The following is a 20047-nucleotide window of genomic DNA, read 5'->3' on the forward strand; positions in this document are numbered from 1 at the left end:
CTGGCAGAGGGTTCATCGAACCACCTTCACAATCCTCTATTATTCCAATTCGTATAGCGCGCGGAAAGAAGGAACAACTATATCTTTCCGTACCAGCTCCGATTTCCCTTATTTTATCGTGGTGATCGTTCCTACCTATGCAGATCCGTGTCAACAAAATATTTTCGCATTCGGAGGAGAATGATGATGATTGGAATTTCGTGAGAAGATTCCGTCGCAACGAAAAATGCCTTTCTTTTAATCATTTCCAGCCCAAATCCTGTATCATTTCTGTGACACTCTCTCCCATATTTCGCGATAATACAAAGCGTGCTGTCTTTCTTTGAACTTTTCGATGTACTCATTCAGTCCTATCTGGTAAGGATCCCACACCGTGCAGCAGTATTCTAAAAGAGGACGGACAAGCGTAGTGTAGGCAGTCTCTTTAGTAGGTCTGCCAATAAAACGCAGTCTTTGGTTAGCCTTCCCCACAATATTTTTTATATGTTCTTTCCAATTTAAACTGTTCGTAATTGTAATACCTAGGTATTTAGTTGAATTTAAGGCTTTCAGATTAGACTGATTTATCAAGTAACCGAAGTTTAACGAGTTCCTTTTAGTACTCATGTGGGTGACCTCACACTTTTCGTTATTTATGGTCAACTGCCACTTTTCGCACCATTCAGATATCTTTTTCTAAATCGTTTTGCAGTTTTTTTTATCTTCTGATGACTTTATTAGTCGATAAACGACAGCGTCATCTGCAAACAAGCGAAGACGGCTGCTCAAATTGTCTCCCAAATCGTTTATATATATCAGGAACAGCAAAGGGTCTATAAAACTGCCTTGGGGAACGCCTGAAATCACTTCTGTTTTACTCGATGACTTTCCGTCAATTACAACGAACTGTGTCCTCTCCGACAGGAAATCGCAAATCCAGTCACGTAAGTGAGACAATATTTCATAAGCACGCAATTTCACTAGGAGCAGCTTGTGTGGTACAGTGTCAAAAGCCTTCCGGAAATCCAGAAATACGGAATCAATCTGAAATCCCTTGTCAATACCACTCAACACTTCATGTGAATAAAGAGCTAGTTCTGTTTCACAGGAACGGTGTTTCCTACACCCATGTTGACTATGTGTCAATAGATCGTTTTCTTCAAGGTAATTCATAATGTTCGAACACGATATACACTCCTGGAAATGGCAAAAAGAACACATTGATACCGGTGTGTCAGTCCCACCATACTTGCTCCGGACACTGCGAGAGGGCTGTACAAGCAATGATCACACGCACGGCACAGCGGACACACCAGAAACCGCGGTGTTGGCCGTCGAATGGCGCTAGCTGCGCAGCATTTGTGCACCGCCGCCGTCAGTGTCAGCCAGTTTGCCGTGGCATACGGAGCTCCATCGCAGTCTTTAACACTGGTAGCATGCCGCGACAGCGTGGACGTGAACCGTATGTGCAGTTGACGGACTTTGAGCGAGGGCGTATAGTGGGCATGCGGGAGGCCGGGTGGACGTACCGCCGAATTGCTCAACACGTGGGGCGTCAGGTCTCCACAGTACATCGATGTTGTCGCCAGTGGTCGGCGGAAGGTGCACGTGCCCGTCGACCTGGGACCGGACCGCAGCGACGCACGGATGCACGCCAAGACCGTAGGATCCTACGCAGTGCCGTAGGGGACCGCACCGCCACTTCTCAGCAAATTAGGGACACTGTTGCTCCTGGGGTATCGGCGAGGACCATTCACAACCGTCTCCATGAAGCTGGGCTACGGTCCCGCACACTGTTAGGCCGTCTTCCGCTCACGCCCCAACATCGTGCAGCCCGCCTCCAGTGGTGTCGCGACAGGCGTGAATGGAGGGACGAATGGAGATGTGTCGTCTTCATCGATGAGAGTCGCTTCTGCCTTGGTGCCAATGATGGTCGTATGCGTGTTTGGCGCCGTGCAGGTGAGCGCCACAATCAGGACTGCATACGACCGAGGCACACAGGGCCAACATCCGGCATCATGGTGTGGGGAGCGATCTCCTACACTGGCCGTACACCACTGGTGATCGTCGAGGGGACACTGAATAGTGCACGGTACATCCAAACCGTCATCGAACCCATCGTTCTACCATTCCTAGACCGGCAAGGGAACTTGCTGTTCCAACAGGACAATGCACGTCCGCATGTATCCCGTGCCACCCAACGTGCTCTAGAAGGTGTAAGTCAACTACCCTGGCCAGCAAGATCTCCGGATCTGTCCCCCATTGAGCATGTTTGGGACTGGATGAAGCGTCGTCTCACGCGGTCTGCACGTCCAGCACGAACGCTGGTCCAACTGAGGCGCCAGGTGGAAATGGCAAGGCAAGCCGTTCCACAGGACTACATCCAGCATCTCTACGATCGTCTCCATGGGAGAATAGCAGCCTGCATTGCTGCGAAAGGTGGATATACACTGTACTAGTGCCGACATTGTGCATGCTCTGTTGTGTCTATGTGCCTGTGGTTCTGTCAGTGTGATCATGTGATGTATCTGACCCCAGGAATGTGTCAATAAAGTTTCCCCTTCCTGGGACAATGAATTCACGGTGTTCTTATTTCAATTTCCAGGAGTGTATGTTCCAAAATCCTGCTGCATATCGCCGTTAACGGTATAGGCCTGTAATGTAGTGGATTACTCCTACAACCTTTCTTGAATATTGGTGTGACCTGTGCAACTTTCCAGTCTTTAGGTACGGATCTTTCGTCGAGTGAACGGTTGTTTATGATTGTTAAGTATGGAGCTAATGCATCAGCATACTCCGAAAGGAACCTAACTGCTACACGGTCTGGACCAGAAGACTGACTTTTACTGATTTAAGTCGCTTCACTACTCCGAGGATACTTACTTCTACTTACTCATGTTGGCAGCTGTTCTCGATTAGAATTCTGGAATATTTACTTCGTCTTCTTTTGTGAAGGCGTTTCGGAAGGTTGTGTTTAGTGACTCTGCTGTGGCAGCACTGTCTTCTATAGTATCTCCATTGCTATCGCGTAGAGAAGGCATTGATTCTTTCTTGCCGCTAACATACTTCACATACGACCAGAATCTCTTCGGATTTTCTGCCGGGTTGGTTGGTATGGCGGGCAACACTCAGGTTGCTAACCCACCGCTATCCAAGGCATCGTCAGACACGTCGTCGCTTGTCATTGTGGCTCATTTCGAAGCGGCTCATCACTGAAGACCCTCCAGCCAGTGAGATTCCTGGCCGAATTTTCCTGACACCACTGTAAACGCACTTGCTGGTGTGCAGCGCTCAATGGTGGTCGGCGCAGAGCACGCCGTGAGCTAGACCCCCTTCCTATGAGCCGCCTATTAATGGTCCTTGTGGCCGCACCCGGGATCGATGATAATGATGAATCCGGCGTTCTGAGTGCATCTCTTTCTCACGCCCTTCCGTCTCTCTAGGTCGACCACTCCCTTCTTGATGCTGCATTCAGCCACGGTTCACCCGTTCCTGTCAACATCGTCCAATAGTGGCATCGCCGCTCCTCATTTGTCGAGCGATTTGCCCTTTACTGCAACCGGCTTCCTGGAGCCCAACTACACGTCCTCGCTAAAATGCTGACATCTGTGTATATTGTCCATGTGTCTGCCTGCGAGGCACAGTTACTGCCCATCTAACTACCCGGAATTAAATTTGCGAAGTCTTTATGCTCTGGTATCGACATATCTCCTGTTTACTATCCTCGACAGCTGCACGTTGAAATTACGCTACGGCGTCACACATTCATTCATCAGCCACAGCCAAAGTTCTCACTTCTGAATTTTCCGTCGATACCTGTATCAGTATAAATATATGTTGTTAAGTCTTCCCTTGTGTTATGTGTTTCGTTTTCTTACGTTCAGTCGCCGATCTAGAGCTCTACACTACTGAATCCTTTTCTTGCTCTGATACTCCAGCAACGTGTTGTTCCTGTCTGCACTGTTCGAAGTTTATGAAATCGTTATTTTTGCTACTTTAATCTTGCACAGCAGATCTGTTCCTCGGATTCTTGTGTGAGTCCACAATTTTGCTTCCGCCGTTTTGCAATGTGTGGCAGTAGCGGTAAATGGTGGTGCAGCAAGTGGGTCGCAAGTATCGTACAATAAATTTAGGTATCTAAATACTACTCGTTTTCTCGTTACATCTTAGAATTAGTCTCGATTGAATACAACAGTTTACGAACCCAATTCTTGCCGTTTGCGGGAATTTTTAATTTGCTGCTATAACTTGAGGACATCTCCGGCTGAGGCTGGTAAAATACTGAGTAGGGCCTAAGGAGAGGCAGCTGCTACTGCAGAACGTGCAGAGAGTGGTTAAACGCCTCAAGAACGGTGGTGTTGGCGTAGAAACCAGACACGGGGGTGGAAGAGAGGACATTTTCGAAGCTACTAAAATCGACGGAAACAATTCCAGGGCATAGTTATCGAAATAAATTGATGCGTTTGGGTCGAGCACTGTAAGACAAACTGCTACAATACAGCCGAAGACATGAAAAGGTGGATTCGCAGAATGACAGTGCTCGAACTCTTGTTGAGAAACCCATAAAAACATACATGGAAACATTGAAATGGGGAGTCCTACCTCACCCGCCGTATTCTTCAGACACTGTTGCCTCTGACTCCCATGACCTACACCATTCTGATCAATGGCGCACGGCGTGGTTGACCAACACCTCCGGTCACATCGCATGAAATAAGTTCCAAATTTAATCGATTCAAGGATCTCCTCGAAAGACGCCGACATTTTTCGCCACCGGATTCGCATGCTGCCCGAAAGCCGGGAAAAAGTAATGACCAGCGATGGCCAGTGCCTTAAATCGTAAAGTTTTTGTAAGTTTTTTGCAATAAAGTCCCGAATTCGAGAAAAACCGGTGGAATCAAAGGTGTAAGTCTAATAGCAATCCTGTGCTGGAAAATAGTCTCTTTTTGCTATTGTTCTTTACACCTGTATAGTAATTAGTTATAGATATAAGAACGTAGGCTTCCACGGCCGGTGTCATAGTGACTAAAATTCTTCTGGGTATTATGCCGCGTCATTACTAAAAACTAACAACAATAATAAACTAAAACCGACGTTTCGGCCGAATTGCAACTGCCTTCCTCAGGTCACGACTGGTTTTGCATGGGGATAGGTGCTTCTATTTATTACAGACTATCGATGTCTGATGTCACTGCTGTAAAACTTTTAACTGGCCCTCTTATATGATTGGCTAGTCAAGATGTAAGGGAAGATGGAAAGAAAAGGGCTATTCATGGATGTCCATGTCGTCAACGATTGGTAGCTGTCCGCGAATCAACGTTCGGCTTCTGTAAAAGGCGACAGTGAACGGCTAGGCAACGTCCTCCGCCGACGAGGTTTCAAACCGATTTTTCGAAGTAGTCACAGGATCCACGAAATGATAGGTTCCACCAAGGATGTAGTCAACAATCTTAACACTGGAGGTGTTTACGAACTACGGTGTGAGTGCGGAGCTACCTACATAGGAGAAACAGGGAGACCTGTCAGCTTACCAGTAATAGAACAATTATAACAACATAATAAATCGGCGATAGCGGAACACCAGCGTGACTGTGGACGACCTATCAGGTTCCAGGAAGCCCGAGTACTGGCGAAAGAATCGTGGATGAGAGAACACAAAATACGGGAGGCGATCGAAATTATGAAGCAACCTAACAACATCAACAGAGAAGATGGCTAGAAAGTCCCGGCGTCCTGGCTGCCGGCCATCCCAGTCCAACGGGCCACGAGCGGTCGCGGGGCAGAAGCTACACGGGACACGGACGTATCTGCACTGGTGGTGTAAATGTTCCGCTTTTAACCCGCCCATGCTTGCCCAGTGGCCAGGCCGTCGGGCCGCCGCGCGTTGTCAACAGAACGGGCAGGCTGCTTCACTCCCAGCCAAGCCAAGCAGAACCCAACCCGGACAGGCTGCGGGAAACTTGCTTGCCTGCCCATATTACTGCTGAGCTGCGCTACGGAGCCGTTTAGTCTGCGAGCGTCATTGTCGTATTATGAACGTTAATCAAAAATTTTTATTTTACCTGAGCACCAAAAGACAAATCCCAACATTATATATACATATACATATATATATATATATATATATATATTAATTTCAGGTAAAAACATATTGGGTGTTATTTGTATATTCTTCCTTTACGCGTATATTTCGGGCTTCTTATCTATATAAATAAAAATTAATTGCCAAATGTGTTGATAAGCGTAAAACTCGAGAACGGCTGGACCAATTCTGCTAATTTTTTTTGCTGTGTTCGTAATTCTCAGGACAAGGTTTTTATGAAATAAAATTTTTCGAAAATCGACCGAAAAATTGGAAAATTTGACAAAAACTGAAAGTGCGTTTTCATTGTGTCCGTGAGTTTGTATTGCATACAATCTTGATGAAATTTTGCACACTATAGCTTGAAACCAAGAGGAAGGTCACAGTCAACATAAAATTTCGTATGGTGCATGGCAGAGGTTCCTTTACGTAACGGAATTCGACAAATTGTACGTATTTATTCCGATCTTGATGAAATTTGGCGCACTTGATATTCAAAGCAGGATGAAGGGCGCTGTCTGCTTAAAATTCTGAATGGTGCATGGCGGAGGGTACTTTACTTACACACTTCTACACCAACGTACAATTTTATTCCGATCTTGAAGAAATTTTGCACACTTGACCATCAAGAGGAACATCACTGTCTATATAATATTTCGGACAGTACATTGAATAGAGTACCTTACAAAAGATTTTGACATCGTATGCGGATTATCATGAAAGTTCACTATGTACGCATGTTTCCATGGAGCACGTTTTTGAATATTTACATATATATATATATATATATATATATATATATAAATATATATATATATATATATATATATATATATATATATATATATATGTGTGTGTGTGTGTGTGTGTGTGTGTGTGTGTGTGTGTGTGAGTGTGTGTGTGTGTGTGTGTATACATACATTTCTTTTAAACGAAATGTCTATGATCGTTTTGAAATTTGAGAGCTGTCTGACACATTCACAGTCATCGTGTTTGACAAGTCGCGCACAGCAAATGTCGTTTAACAGTTGCAAACCATTTTCGGTTGAGTGAACGTGTTATATTGGCTGCAAAAAACCTTGATGTTAACGAAATGAATTTTCAAATTCAAAATATGACACCTGGCGAATTGCTGACATACAAGTCGGTTTATTCCGTTACTAACCAAGATGATGTAGTCAACTATCCTACGGAATTTTTAAATTCGCTGGATTTCCCCGGATTACCGCCTCCCAATCTGTAATTAAGTCGGATCGGCAATCATTATGTTGCGAAAGGTAAACCAGCCACGTCTTTGTAATAGTACTCGGCTTGCGGGGAAGAAATTAAAGAACAACGTAATCGAAGACACAATTTTAAAAGGAAAGTACAAAGGTGAAGACGGTTTGATTCCAGTATCACTAAGATTCCGACCGACATCCCATTCGACTTTAAACAGTTATAATTTCCAGTGCAGCTTACATTTTCCATGTCGATAGATAAATCGCAAGGGCAGTTGTTATATGCTTGTGGCACCAATCTTGAAAATCATGTTTTTCACATGGCCATTTGTATGTCGCATATTCCCCTGTCGGGACACCTTCAACTTCATTTGTTTTCGCACCAGAAAACAAAACTATCAATGCTGCGTATCAAAAAGTATTACAATAAATGCTGCCTAGCAATAAACTTTGACATTGATTCACTGATCACCACAAAAGTTGACAGATATATATGAGTTTTCATAGATAGGTGAAGAGGAGATGAACTGACGTGGCGGAATCCAACAGAGAGAGGACGAGGAGAAGGATACAGGGTGGGGGGAGATGGGCCAAGGGATGGGTTCAGAAATGGTTCAGATGGCACTGAGCAATATGGGACTTAACTTCTGAGGTCACCAGTCCCCTAGAACTTAGAACTACTTAAACCTAACGAACCCAAGGTCATCACACACATCCATGCCCGAGGCAGGATTCGAACCTGCAACCGTAGCGGTCGCGCGGTTCCAGACTGTAGCGCCTAGAACTGCTTGGCCACTCCGGCCGGCCAAGGGATGGGGAGGGGGGGGGGAGGTGATCAGAGAGATAGTGGGAGAGGACTAAATGGATACGGAGAAAATAGGGGAGGAAAGATGGACTACGAGAGCGTGGAATAAATAAATGCCCAGGCAACACAATGCAGTCTGTGCTGCACTTTTCAACACCGAAACGGATGGATATTTATACTAAAGAAGTGAACCTCCACCCCCCAAAAAGAAGATTGGTCACCTCCCCAGAAGAATAAATTATCTACGCCCCTATTAACCACTGTACTGCAATGAGAACCAAATTAAGATTTTGGAAGTCTAGAGTCTTTAACTTTAGTATGTTTCAGCCAAGTATGACACCAATATAAATATTTAACTACGTTTCCAAGATGTATTTTCCTGATTCTGTGAATTCATTCGAAGTTGGCAAAATCATTCTAAATTGCCAAAATGCATTTTAACAAAATCGAAGGACCTGTTTCGTATCCAGTTCGTCTAAAAACTAAAGTACTGGGAATACAATGGCGACCCTGAGCCATTTTTCACGGCGCCTACGTTTGCGTCATGAGAGTCTACACTTGTAGTCTAGGTCTACGTCATGAGGGAACATATTTCGGACCATCATGATGTAGACTAAGACGACGAGTGTTTACTTGCATGATGCAAACCTAAACGACGACTGCAGACCCTCATAACACAGACCTAAACGACGAGTCTGAATCCTCATGACGCAGATGTAGACGCTGTGGAGAGTGGCTCAGTGTTTCCATTATATTACTACTACAATACATTCATGGAAAAAGACGCTCTTCATTTTAGGAGCATTTGTAGTGTCTAGGTCTTCAGCATCTTGACTCTGCATGTGGGATTCCCCTTAATATAGAAATACAAGAATAAAATTACATTTAGCAATGTGTGTGGAACTCAACAAAATAAATTGTAATTTAAACTCTTAATGTGTATTGCCTTAATCCACAAATGAATATTTTATTTTGCAGAACACTTTTCAACATAAAATATTTGCAAATTTTCCTTCAGTCCCCCTGAAAGTATTATTTTGGCCAAACCAGATACTCCTAAAAATATTTGGATACTTTTGCAAACACAAGTAACAGAAAATGGTTTACAAACAATAATAAATGTCACTTGGGAGGATTGAAATCGAAAAGTTTAGTCTAAAATAAAAATGAACTGTATGCATTACAAAATTTCTATCTGAGAAATTGACGGCCAGAAAGCACAAGAAAGAAATCTGCACTCTTAATTGGTAAATTTGCGCTCAAACTCATAGTTTCCTGTCCAATGTTCTACTGTATTCTTAATGTGTCTGCTGATTAGTGTTTGAATTAATTATGACGAGATCGTTAAGTCTGTCTGCATTAAGACGTGATCGTTTTTCGCTAATTAGGTTTCCAGCGCAACTAAAAATTCTCTCACTAGAGGCACTAGTGGCTGGAATATTTAATATTTTTCTTGCCACACACGCAAGTCGAAGAAGTCGCTGGGAGCTATTTTTCCACCACTATAGAATACCTCCCTCGTTCACACAGTGTTCTTGCAAGTATCTGCTGACTTCATCATGTAGGAGAGGAGGCTCTTCTGCCCAGTCCTCAAATTTCGCCGTTTTGTACGGCCCTGGATTTGTTTCTTGGGTGCTGTGATTGGGCACTTGTACTGAAACTGTACAGGTTCCAATTAATATTTGCAGAATAATGTGAAGATCGTACTACACATAGTTGAAATTGTAATAGTTTTTAGATGATGCTATCATTTATCGTCAAGTAAAGTCACCAGAAGATCAAAACTAACTGCAGAACGATTTAAATAAGGTATATATTTTTGGTGTGAAAATTAGCAGTTGGCAATAAATAATGACAAGAGCGAGGTTATCCCTGTGTGTACTAAACTAAGTCCGTTAAACTTCGTTTACAAGATCAACCAGTCAAATCTAAAGGCTGTAGATTCTACTTAATACCTCTGATTACAATTACGACCTACTTAAATAGGAATGGACACACAGAAAATGCTGTAGGCGTTTTAATGACAAAACACTCTTTTGCAGCATTCCTACGCAATTGGAGAGCCTCACGACTGACGGAAGAGGTCGAAAGAGTCTAAATAAGGGCAGCTGGTTTGGTGTTATCGTGAAACAGGGGAAAGAATGTCGCGGAAATTACACAAGAGTTGGGGTGGGAATCATTACAACAATAGCGTTTTGTGACGCAGCGCGATCTATACATGAAATTTCGATCACCAACTTACACCTCCGCATGCGAAGATATGTTGTTGAGTCCCATCTACATTGTAAGAAATGATCATCAGAATAAAATACAAAAAAACAGCGCTCAGCCGGAGAGATGTAGGTGTTCTATCCCGCGCGAAATTCGAGAATAGGAGACAAATAAGTTGAAAGTGGTTCGATGAACCCTCAACCAAGGACTTAGGTGTGACTTGCAGAGTATCCATGTACATGTAGATGAAGAATATATGCATTATCTTAGGAGCTTACCTTCAGCACACATCTGTCGTGCTGCTTGATAAACTTCAATTTTTTCATCCTCGGTTAACTTTCTTAATGTGCGGTAGTTAGCCACCATAAACGTTGCAATTTTATGCAACATACTAACGCACATTTTCTGTTCTAGGAAGGCATCGGTGGCTTGTTTCAATGGTTTCATGTCCTGAAAATACATTTTCTCAACATACATATTTCACAAGTGGTTCTATAATATTCAGATGGAATAAAATTACAAACCTCTTCATCGTTATCCCGTACGGTACAGTGAGTTTTTGAGGCATAGGACCACGGTAGAACTAAATGTAGGGTTGGCTCCTTGTCACCCTCTAGATCAACTATGGCTTCTTTAAACGGCTTAAGAAATTCTATAAGCTGACCAGTTATATGGTGGTCATAACCCAGCATCTTATCAGAGGCACCTTCATTATGTAAAACAGCCTTCACTTAATGAATCTGAGAATGGACTGATACAAGCATGTCAAAATAACTATTCCAACGAGTTGAAACCCACTGCTTTAAAGATGAGTTCAGTCTCACAAAGAGACCTCTTCTCTTGAAGTACGAAACCGTAGCCCGCACTGTATTAAGAATGGCTAATATATTTGGAACATTTTCTTTCAAAAACTGTTCGCTCAGAACATGTTTCAAGACTGTGTTTATACTATGAGCCATGCATGGAAGACGCTGATATATTTCGAGAGCTTTGACAATGTTACTGCCCTGGTCTGTGACAGACGTAATTTTGGCAATGTCTTCACGAGAAACACCCATAGTTTCTAAGCCATCTTCTAACTCGTTTCGAATATTCGAGCCAGTTTTTGGGCAGTCTGGAAACGCAGAGCACATCAGTACATATTTATTCAAACGCCAGTCTGAATTTATGTAATGCATTGTCACGGACATGTAATGCACCCCTTTGTAATTGTTTGTCCATAGATCAATTGTACTGGCACATATACCAGAACGAATCGCATGCAGTATATCTGGGAGCATTTTGCTGCGCACTTTATGAGCTAAGGTTTGAACTTTCCTAGCTACTGTCACTCGGGAAGGCATAACATTTTTAATATCGAACTGAGCCATATTTTTATCCTATGTCGATCAGTGTCTGCCCTAAATTAAGAAATCCATCTCCCTCTATACTGCCAAATGGTCTCAGGTCCTTAGCACACATTTCGACGCACTTTTCGGCCACTAAATCTTTGCCCTCTTTCAAGATAATTACGGAGTGAGGGAACTGCTTGTCAAATTTGCACACATGTCGTAACATACTCGAGGTTCCCGAATAAGTACTTAAGAGCTTTTTACATAGTTTGCATTGAGACACACCTACCGATTTATTTGAAGCGGCCTCATAAACACACGAAAACGTTTCCTATGCGGCACTTGTGCTCTGTTTCGTTACCAGCATGTATTCGCCAGTTGTCAATTTTTTTTCAATCTCACTAAAGTTCGACCTATTCATTGTGCTGCCTCCACCGTTGCGATAAATGTACTGCGGGCTAACTACCTGGCTACTCTAGTCACGGTAGCTTGACAGCGCAACCTGTTGTCAGGCGCCGCAAGCTGAGCGGGTCCCGTGAAGCTTGGCAACCTTGCGGGAACCCAGGTAGCCCGGGCTTGCGGGAGCCCGTATCGGCCGCAATACCCACTATGCCTCAGTACACGCGCACTCTTGTGTTTACGACGCGGCAGGCTGACCTGCATGAATGGTTGCAGAGGAGCTAGGGGCAAGCAGGCTGCAAGGGGAATTTGTACACCTCTAATCTGCACAAGCAGCTGTAGAGCAACTGACAGTCCACTTCCGCGCACGCCAGGAGGAAAACTTGCCGACCAGAAGCCGAACGCTGATTGGCGAACAGCTACCAATCGTTGACGACATGGACATCCACGAATAGCCTGTTACTTTCCATCTTCCCATACGTCATAACTAGTCAATCATATCAGAAGGCCAATTAAAAATTTTACAACAGTGACGTCAGATATCGATAGTCTGTAATAAATAGAAGCACGTATCCCCATGCAAAACGAGTCGTGCCCTGAGCAAGGCCTTTGCAATTCGGCCAAAACGTTGGTTTTAGTTTATTATTTTTGTTAGTTTGTAGCGATGACGCGGCATAATACCCAGAAGAATTTTAATCACTATAGTTAGTTACAGGTTTTCTGATTTATTGCGTGTGTTCATTCTAACGAAAGGAAAGATTGGTTGTTTAATTAGCTTTTCACTAAGAACCCATTCTGTGCAAGACACACTTTCTCCTTTCGTAAAGTAATATTTGGTTTATGATTTTGTCAAGTGATGTGGGCAGTACTTGAGCACAAGTAATTTCTGATTTATTAATTTTGAGCCATCTCGATAATGGTTGCGTCAATAATAAATTATAATAAGGTCAATAAATATTTAGGCCCCCCACAACCCTCAGCTGTTTACCACTCCAAAGCGTTCCTTTACCAAAATGATGGATGTGTCGCACATACTGCACATACCTTCTTCACTGATCATTTGGAGATCGTTAGAAGGTCGTTCGCGATAAACAAACTGGCCTGCACGATCAACACACTTAACACCTCTGGATACTTCTGTGTGGAAAAAATTGAGACACAATGTCCACATGGAAACTTCGTCAACCCTAAGGATATGAAATGCGATACAACACAGTGCTTGTGTCACGCTAAGTACACATCCAATGTAACGCTGAACATTGTCGGTCTCGAATCGCTTTAAAGCATCTGACAGAGCTCAATGTCAACATTTAACCACTTGATATGATTAATTACTATTAACGGCGTAATTACACTACTGGCCATTAAAATTGCTACACCACGCAGATGACGTGCTACAGACGCGAAATTTAACCGACAGGAAGAAGATACTGTGATATGCAAATGATTAGATTTTGAGAGCAATCACACAAGGTTGGCGCCGGTGGCGACACCTACAACGTGCTGACATGAGGAGCGTTTCCAACCGCTTTCTCATACACAAACAGCAGGTGACCGGCGTTGCCTGGTGAAACGTTGTTGTGATGCATCGTGTGCCGGCCGAAGTGGCCGTGCGGTTAAAGGCGCTGCAGTCTGGAACCGCAAGATCGCTACGGTCGCAGGTTCGAATCCTGCCTCGGGCATGGTTGTTTGTGATGTCCTTAGGTTAGTTAGGTTTAACTAGTTCTAAGCAGTTGAGTCCCATAGTGCTCAGAGCCATTTGAACCAAATGGTTCAAATGGCTCTGAGCACTATGGGACTCAACTGCTGTGGTCATAAGTCCCCTAGAACTTAGAACTACTTAAACCTAACTAACCTAAGGACGGCACACAACACCCAGCCATCACGAGGCAGAGAAAATCTCTGACCCCGCCGGGAATCGAACCCGGGAACCCGGGCGTGGGAAGCGAGAACGCTACCGCACGACCACGAGATGCGGGCCATTTGAACCATTTGATGCATCGTGTACGGAGGAGAAATGTGTACCATCACGTTTCCGACTTTGATAAAGGTCGGATTGTAGCCTATTGCGATTGCGGTTTATCGTATCGCGATATTGCTGCTCGTGTTGGTCGAGATTCAATGACTGTTAGCAGAATATGGAATCGGTGGGTTCCGGAGGGTAATACGGAACGCCGTGCTGGATCCCAACGGCCTCGTATCGCTAGCAGTCGAGATGACAGGCATGTTATCTGCATGGCTATATCGTATCGTGCAGCTACGTCTCGATCCCTGAGTCAACAGATGGGGACGTTTGCAGGACAACAATCATCTGCACGAACAGTTGGACGACGTTTGCAGCAGCACGGACTATCAGCTCGGAGACCATGGCTGCGGTTACCCTTGACGCTGCATTAGACAGGAGCGCCTGCGATGGTGTACAACAACGAAACTGGGTGCACGAATGGCAAAACGTCATTTTTTCGGATGACACCAGGTTCTGTTTACAGCATCATGATAGTCGCATCCGTGTTTGGCGACATCACGGTGAACGCACATTGGAAGCGTGTATTCGTCATCGCCATACTGGCGTATCACCCGGCGTGATGGTATGGGGTGCCATTGGTTACACTTCTCGGTCACCTCTTGTTCACATTGACGGCAATTTGAACAGTGGACGTTACATTTCAGATGTGTTACGACCCGTGGCTCTACCCTTCATTCGATCCCTGCGAAACCCTACATTTCAGAAGGATAATGATATGAAAAAAACGTAAATAGTTACAATCTACGGCGTACACACACTTTGTTCAACATGTAAACATCATTACAAATATTCCGATTTAGGTTACAAAAAGTTCGATATGCATGCCAGCATTGGCGATGATGTGGCACAGTGAAATTCTACAAGACCTGGTGAAGTTCAGAACATCGATGATGACCTCCTGAATAGCTGTTTTCAGCTCCCCAATGGTTTTGGGGTTGTTATTGTACACCTTGTATTTAATATAGCCCTACAAAAAGGAGTGGCATGTGTTCAGATCTGGAGAACATGGCGGCCAATTGAGGCAAGCGCCAGTGGCCTCTGGGAATCCCAGAGCCAGGTTGTGGTCCCAAAAGCGCTCCTCCAGGACATGAAACACTCTCCTGCTTCGATGGAGTCGAGCTCCATCTTGCATGACCCACATCTTGTCGAAATCAGGATCACATTAGATAATAGGGATGAAGTCATCTCCCGAAACCTTCACGTACCGTTCGGTAGTAACCATCAAGGAAAAGCGCACCAATAATTATGTCACTGGAGATTGCACACCACACTGTCACCCATTGAGGCTGAAGAGACTTCTCGATCACGAAATTCGGATTCTCAGTCCCCCAAATGTTATAATTTTGCTTATTTATGAACCCATCTAAATGAAAGTGGGCTTTGTCATTAATCCAAACCATATTACACATGCTAATTCCTATCATGCCCCGTAGGCAATTGTGCAGTTTGGACATCCTAACGCAAACCGTTCAGAAGTTATGACGATTTTGTTTCATATAGTTCAATAATTATCTCTGTGTAATCGGTCAGTTCCTTATAAGGTTTCAAATTTCTGTATAGATCGGAGACTTACTTAAACGTGTTCAGAAATGTAAAATTTAGCACCTCACAAAACGAAAGAACACAGTATCCTATGACTACAGTATCAATGGATCACATGTGGAATCGATCAACTTACTGAAGTACCAGACTACAAGAGATTTTAGGGATATGAAATGGAATGATCACATTGGTTCACTTGTATATAAAGGAGGAGGCGGACTTCAGTTCACAGATTACTATCGAAAAGCAATCGGTCTGTAAAACACTTGTGCGACCCATATGATATAGGACTAACAAGGGATATTGAAGGTATACAATGAAAATCAACACTAGTTTGTTTCAGCTGTGGTACTCTGACATCGAGATGTTAAAAGAAACTAAAATGGTGGGCGTTTGAAGATAGATGCAAACTATCCTACGGTAGCCAACTTACAAATGTTCAAGAACTAACTTTATGCCTTGAGTCTGGGAATAAGCTAGAGCCCCCTACATATTGCTCCCAAAGGGGGACTAATTGCAGTGTACACAGAGTCGTTTAAGCAATTATTCTCGCTGCTGGAATTCGAGAGAACACTAATAAATGTAGGAAGTATCGTCTGCCATGCACTTTGGAGTAGGTTATACTGTATGGACTACATGTAGCTGCAGATTTTCTGTAGTGTAGTACGAACAAATGGTGTAGTTTTATTGATTCTCCATCTCGGCAGGCCTTTTCCACAAAGCCATCGCGCACAGTGGTGTGGCTGTGGCGGACGGCGTGTGCTCCGACCGCATGCGGGCTCGCTCCTTCGCACTGGGCGCCCACCTAGGACTGGAGACGGACGTCTCCCAGCAGCTGGTGGACTTTCTGAGGAAGCAGCCGGCGCAGGTGCTCGTCGAGAACGCCATGTTCGGCCGCACTGAAGAGGTACGTGTTGCACTGACCACGCAGTGGTTTCTCCAGAGCTGGAGGTTTCGTGTCATTGCATGGGAGGTATCTGTTGTTCCAGGACAAGGCCCGCAGCGTGCTGTTCCCATTTGTGGGCACGGTGGAACCAGCTGACGCCGAGGGTGGGGCCTTCTTCCCGAGGGATCCCGCGCAGCTTCTGTGCTCCGGGGACTTCCAGCACGTGCCACTGATCACTGGTGTCTGCACGAACGAGGGAAGCGTCTTTAGCTCAGGTCAGTACCTGGAGAGGTCACCCCAGCCCCTTTTCCCCCCTCCCCTCCCCTGGCAGCTGCTGCTCTTCAGTCAGACTGAGGGCCACTCTGCTTCAGTAAAACAACCACAGTCAGTGCTTTCTATCTGTTACAATTCAGTTCTCATCGTAGAAGGGTGCTGCTACATTGGCTGTAGTGCAACATGATATGAGGGTCACTTCAAAAGAAATGCACACTATTTTCTTTAAAATCCATCTTTTATTCTACATATTTGAAAGTTTTATAGTGTGTAGATACATGCCTTAGGAACGATATTTTCATGTCTCCACATAATTTCCATCCCTCTCAACTGCCTTACGCCATCTTGGAACCAGCGCCTGTATACCCGCACGCCGGCCGGAGTGGCCGAGCGGTTCTAGGCGCCACAATCTGGAACCAGGCGACCACGATGGTCGCATGTTCGAATCCTGCCTCGGGCATGGATGTGTGTTAAGTCCTCAGGTTAGTTAGGTTTAACCCTAGGACGCCTAAGGGGCGGGGGGGTTCGTTGAACCCACAATTTTTTTATGTCCCCTGCTTTTGCCCAAGTAACTTTCACACTACATGTTCCCTTTGAGTTATTGTTTGTTGGCTATTTTATGAAACGTTAGTGTCAATATATTTTATAGAAAATTCCTGCTATAGAAAATTTCCATTAGTAGGATTTCGTATTTCTCATCTCTACAACAATGCAAGTTAGTTTCTTGTTGGTTGGTATTCTTGGTATTCACAACATTCGGTTCACTTTCAGAGGAAGTGATTGTTGATGTCAGTCAGCTGTTATTTATCTTGTAAACTTGCGGTGAGTTAGTGCAGTTCCCAATACGTAGGCCTCCAGTAACTTTGGTGTCCTACACAGCAAAAACGAATCCAAGTAAAAACTTACTGATGTTTGGCAACAGTGCACCAAGATAAAGGCACTGTTGGAAGAGAGAAGAATAAAACCGAGATAAATGCTTATTATAATTCCACTAAAGGTGGAATTGATACCGTTGATCAAATGGCACGTATGTACACCTGCAAGAGGGGAACAAAGAGATGGCCTCTATCTGTATTTTACTCTCTCATCGACATTTGTGCTATCAATGCAACCACCATATACATCCAGCAACATCCAAGATGGAATGAAAAGAAACACAACAAACGGAAACTTTATCTTCTGCAAGCTGGGATGTAACTAGTGAAATTGCAGGTAGAAGAAAGAAGTGCCTTTGCAAGAGGCTTATCTAACCAAATTGTTCAATCAATGGAGACTACTCTACAAAAGAAAATCAAAGAAGTGACAACAGAAGCACGTCAGCCTCCCGCAGGGAAAGGTCGGTGCCATATTTGTGTAAGAAAAGCTAAAACAAAGAAGCAGAAGTACAACAATCTAAGTAAACAACAGTATTGTGGACAGTGGCATTCAGAAAAAATTGTGAAGTGTGTCTCTTGCCTTGAAGTTGAGGACTCAGAGTAGTCTATTGTATATGAACACATCTGTATTTTGTATTGCAATATGTCAATTTTTTATTCACTCAATCCAAAATTTATAACAATTAACAACATTTATAAACCGAAGCCTTAGTTAAAATACATAATTATACGTAATTTTTCGTCAGTAAACTGATTTAATACCTGTGGGCTCGCCGAACCCCACCCCCCCCTTAGGCATTCAAGTTAGAAAAAAGGCTTGGGCGTCCTAGGGTTAAGTAGTTCTACGTTCTAGGGGACTGATGACCTCAGAAGTTAGGTCCCATAGTGCTCAGAGCCATTTGAACCATTTTTTTTTTTTTTTTGTATATCCTCATGGTAAAATTCTGGAGCAACCTGTTGGAGCCACTGTTTGGCAGCGTGCACAAGGGAGTCATCCATCTTCAAACCTTGTTCCATGAAGAGATTCTTTCAGTTTCCCAAAGAGATGATAGTCACATGGAGCCAGTTCAGGACTGTAAGGCGGGTGTTTCAGTGTTGTCCATCTGAGTTTTGTCATCGCTTCCATGGCTTTTTGACTGACATAATGGCCATACATTGTCGTGCAACAGCAAAACATCCTGCTTTTGCCGACTCAGTCGAGCTCGAAGTTTCTTCAGTGTCGTCACATATGCATCAGAATTTACGGTGGTTCCACTTGGCATGATGTCCACAAGCAAGAGTCGTTCGGAATCGAAAAACACCGTAGCCATAACTTTCCGAGCAGAAGGTGTGGTTTTGAATTTTTTTTCGTGGGTGAATTTGCATGACGCCACTCCATTGATTGCCTCTTCATATCTGGTGAAAAATGATGGAGCCATGTCTCATCACCTGTCACAATTCTTCCAAGAAATTCATTTCCACCATTCTCGTACTGTTCCAAAAGTTCCCTGAATACCATTTTTCTAGTTTCTTTGTGAGCCACTGTCAACATCCTGGGAACCCACCTGGCACGAACCTTTTCTAACGCCAACACTTTCAGTATTCTGCAAACACTTCCTTCCCCTATCCCAACGTAGCGTGATAATTCGTTGAATGTGATGCGTCTGTCAGCAGTCACCTATACGTTAACTCTGTGCACATTGTCTGGAGTGTGTGCAGTACGAGGCCCGTCGCTGCGAGGAGAATCCTCAATATTCTCGTGCGCGCTTTCATCGCGTAACCTGCTTGCCCACCGACTAACTGTACTGCGATCGACAGCAGCATCTCCGTACACCTTTTTCAACCTCTTGTGGATATTTCCCACTGTCTAGTTTTCACAGCACAGGAGTTCTATGACAGCACGTTGCTTCTAACGAACGTCAAGTGTAGCAGCCATCTTGAAGACATGCTGTGACGGTGCCTCTCATGGGAACAGGTTGAACTAAGTTTTAAAACATGTGGGAAGGATGTATCAACACACTGTAAAACTTTCACACATGCAGAATGAAAACTGTATTTTTACAAAAATAGTGTGCATTTCTTTTGGAGTGACCCTCGTAACTGTAAGCGTGCTTCTGATGCATTAATTTGATTTTGTGAGACTATATCTGTTACATTTAGGGAACTGTGCGTTGAGATTTTGATTGCAGAACTATTTTACTATGACCAACGAATATTTCGTGTAAGGACCAAGAAGATAAGATAAAAGAAATCAAGCCTTGTACAAAGTCATGTAGGTAGTCGTTTTTCCGTCGCTTTGTTTGTGAGTAGAACAGCAAAAAGTACATGACTAGTATTGGTACAAGATACCCACCACCACACCCCATACAGTGGCCTGTGAAGCACACATGTAGATGTAAACATGGGGAGAATTTTAATTTGTGCACCGAAACCAAGGTC

The 20047-nt window shown here is 44.0% G+C and overlaps 1 protein-coding gene across 2 annotated transcripts in view; it reads left to right on the plus strand.

The window, feature by feature from the left end:
• The window catches only part of LOC126425164 (esterase FE4-like), a 346217-nt gene that overhangs the window by 47145 nt on the left and 279025 nt on the right, over nucleotides 1–20047 (plus strand). For both annotated transcript variants that reach the window (XM_050088116.1, XM_050088115.1), the window contains exons 5-6: nucleotides 16303–16502; nucleotides 16585–16756. In XM_050088116.1, the coding sequence (XP_049944073.1) occupies nucleotides 16303–16502; nucleotides 16585–16756 (372 nt within the window). The remainder of the gene's footprint in view (nucleotides 1–16302; nucleotides 16503–16584; nucleotides 16757–20047) is intronic.

This window comes from Schistocerca serialis, chromosome 10, assembly GCF_023864345.2.
Source record: "Schistocerca serialis cubense isolate TAMUIC-IGC-003099 chromosome 10, iqSchSeri2.2, whole genome shotgun sequence".
Classification (NCBI taxonomy): Eukaryota; Metazoa; Arthropoda; class Insecta; order Orthoptera; family Acrididae; genus Schistocerca; species Schistocerca serialis.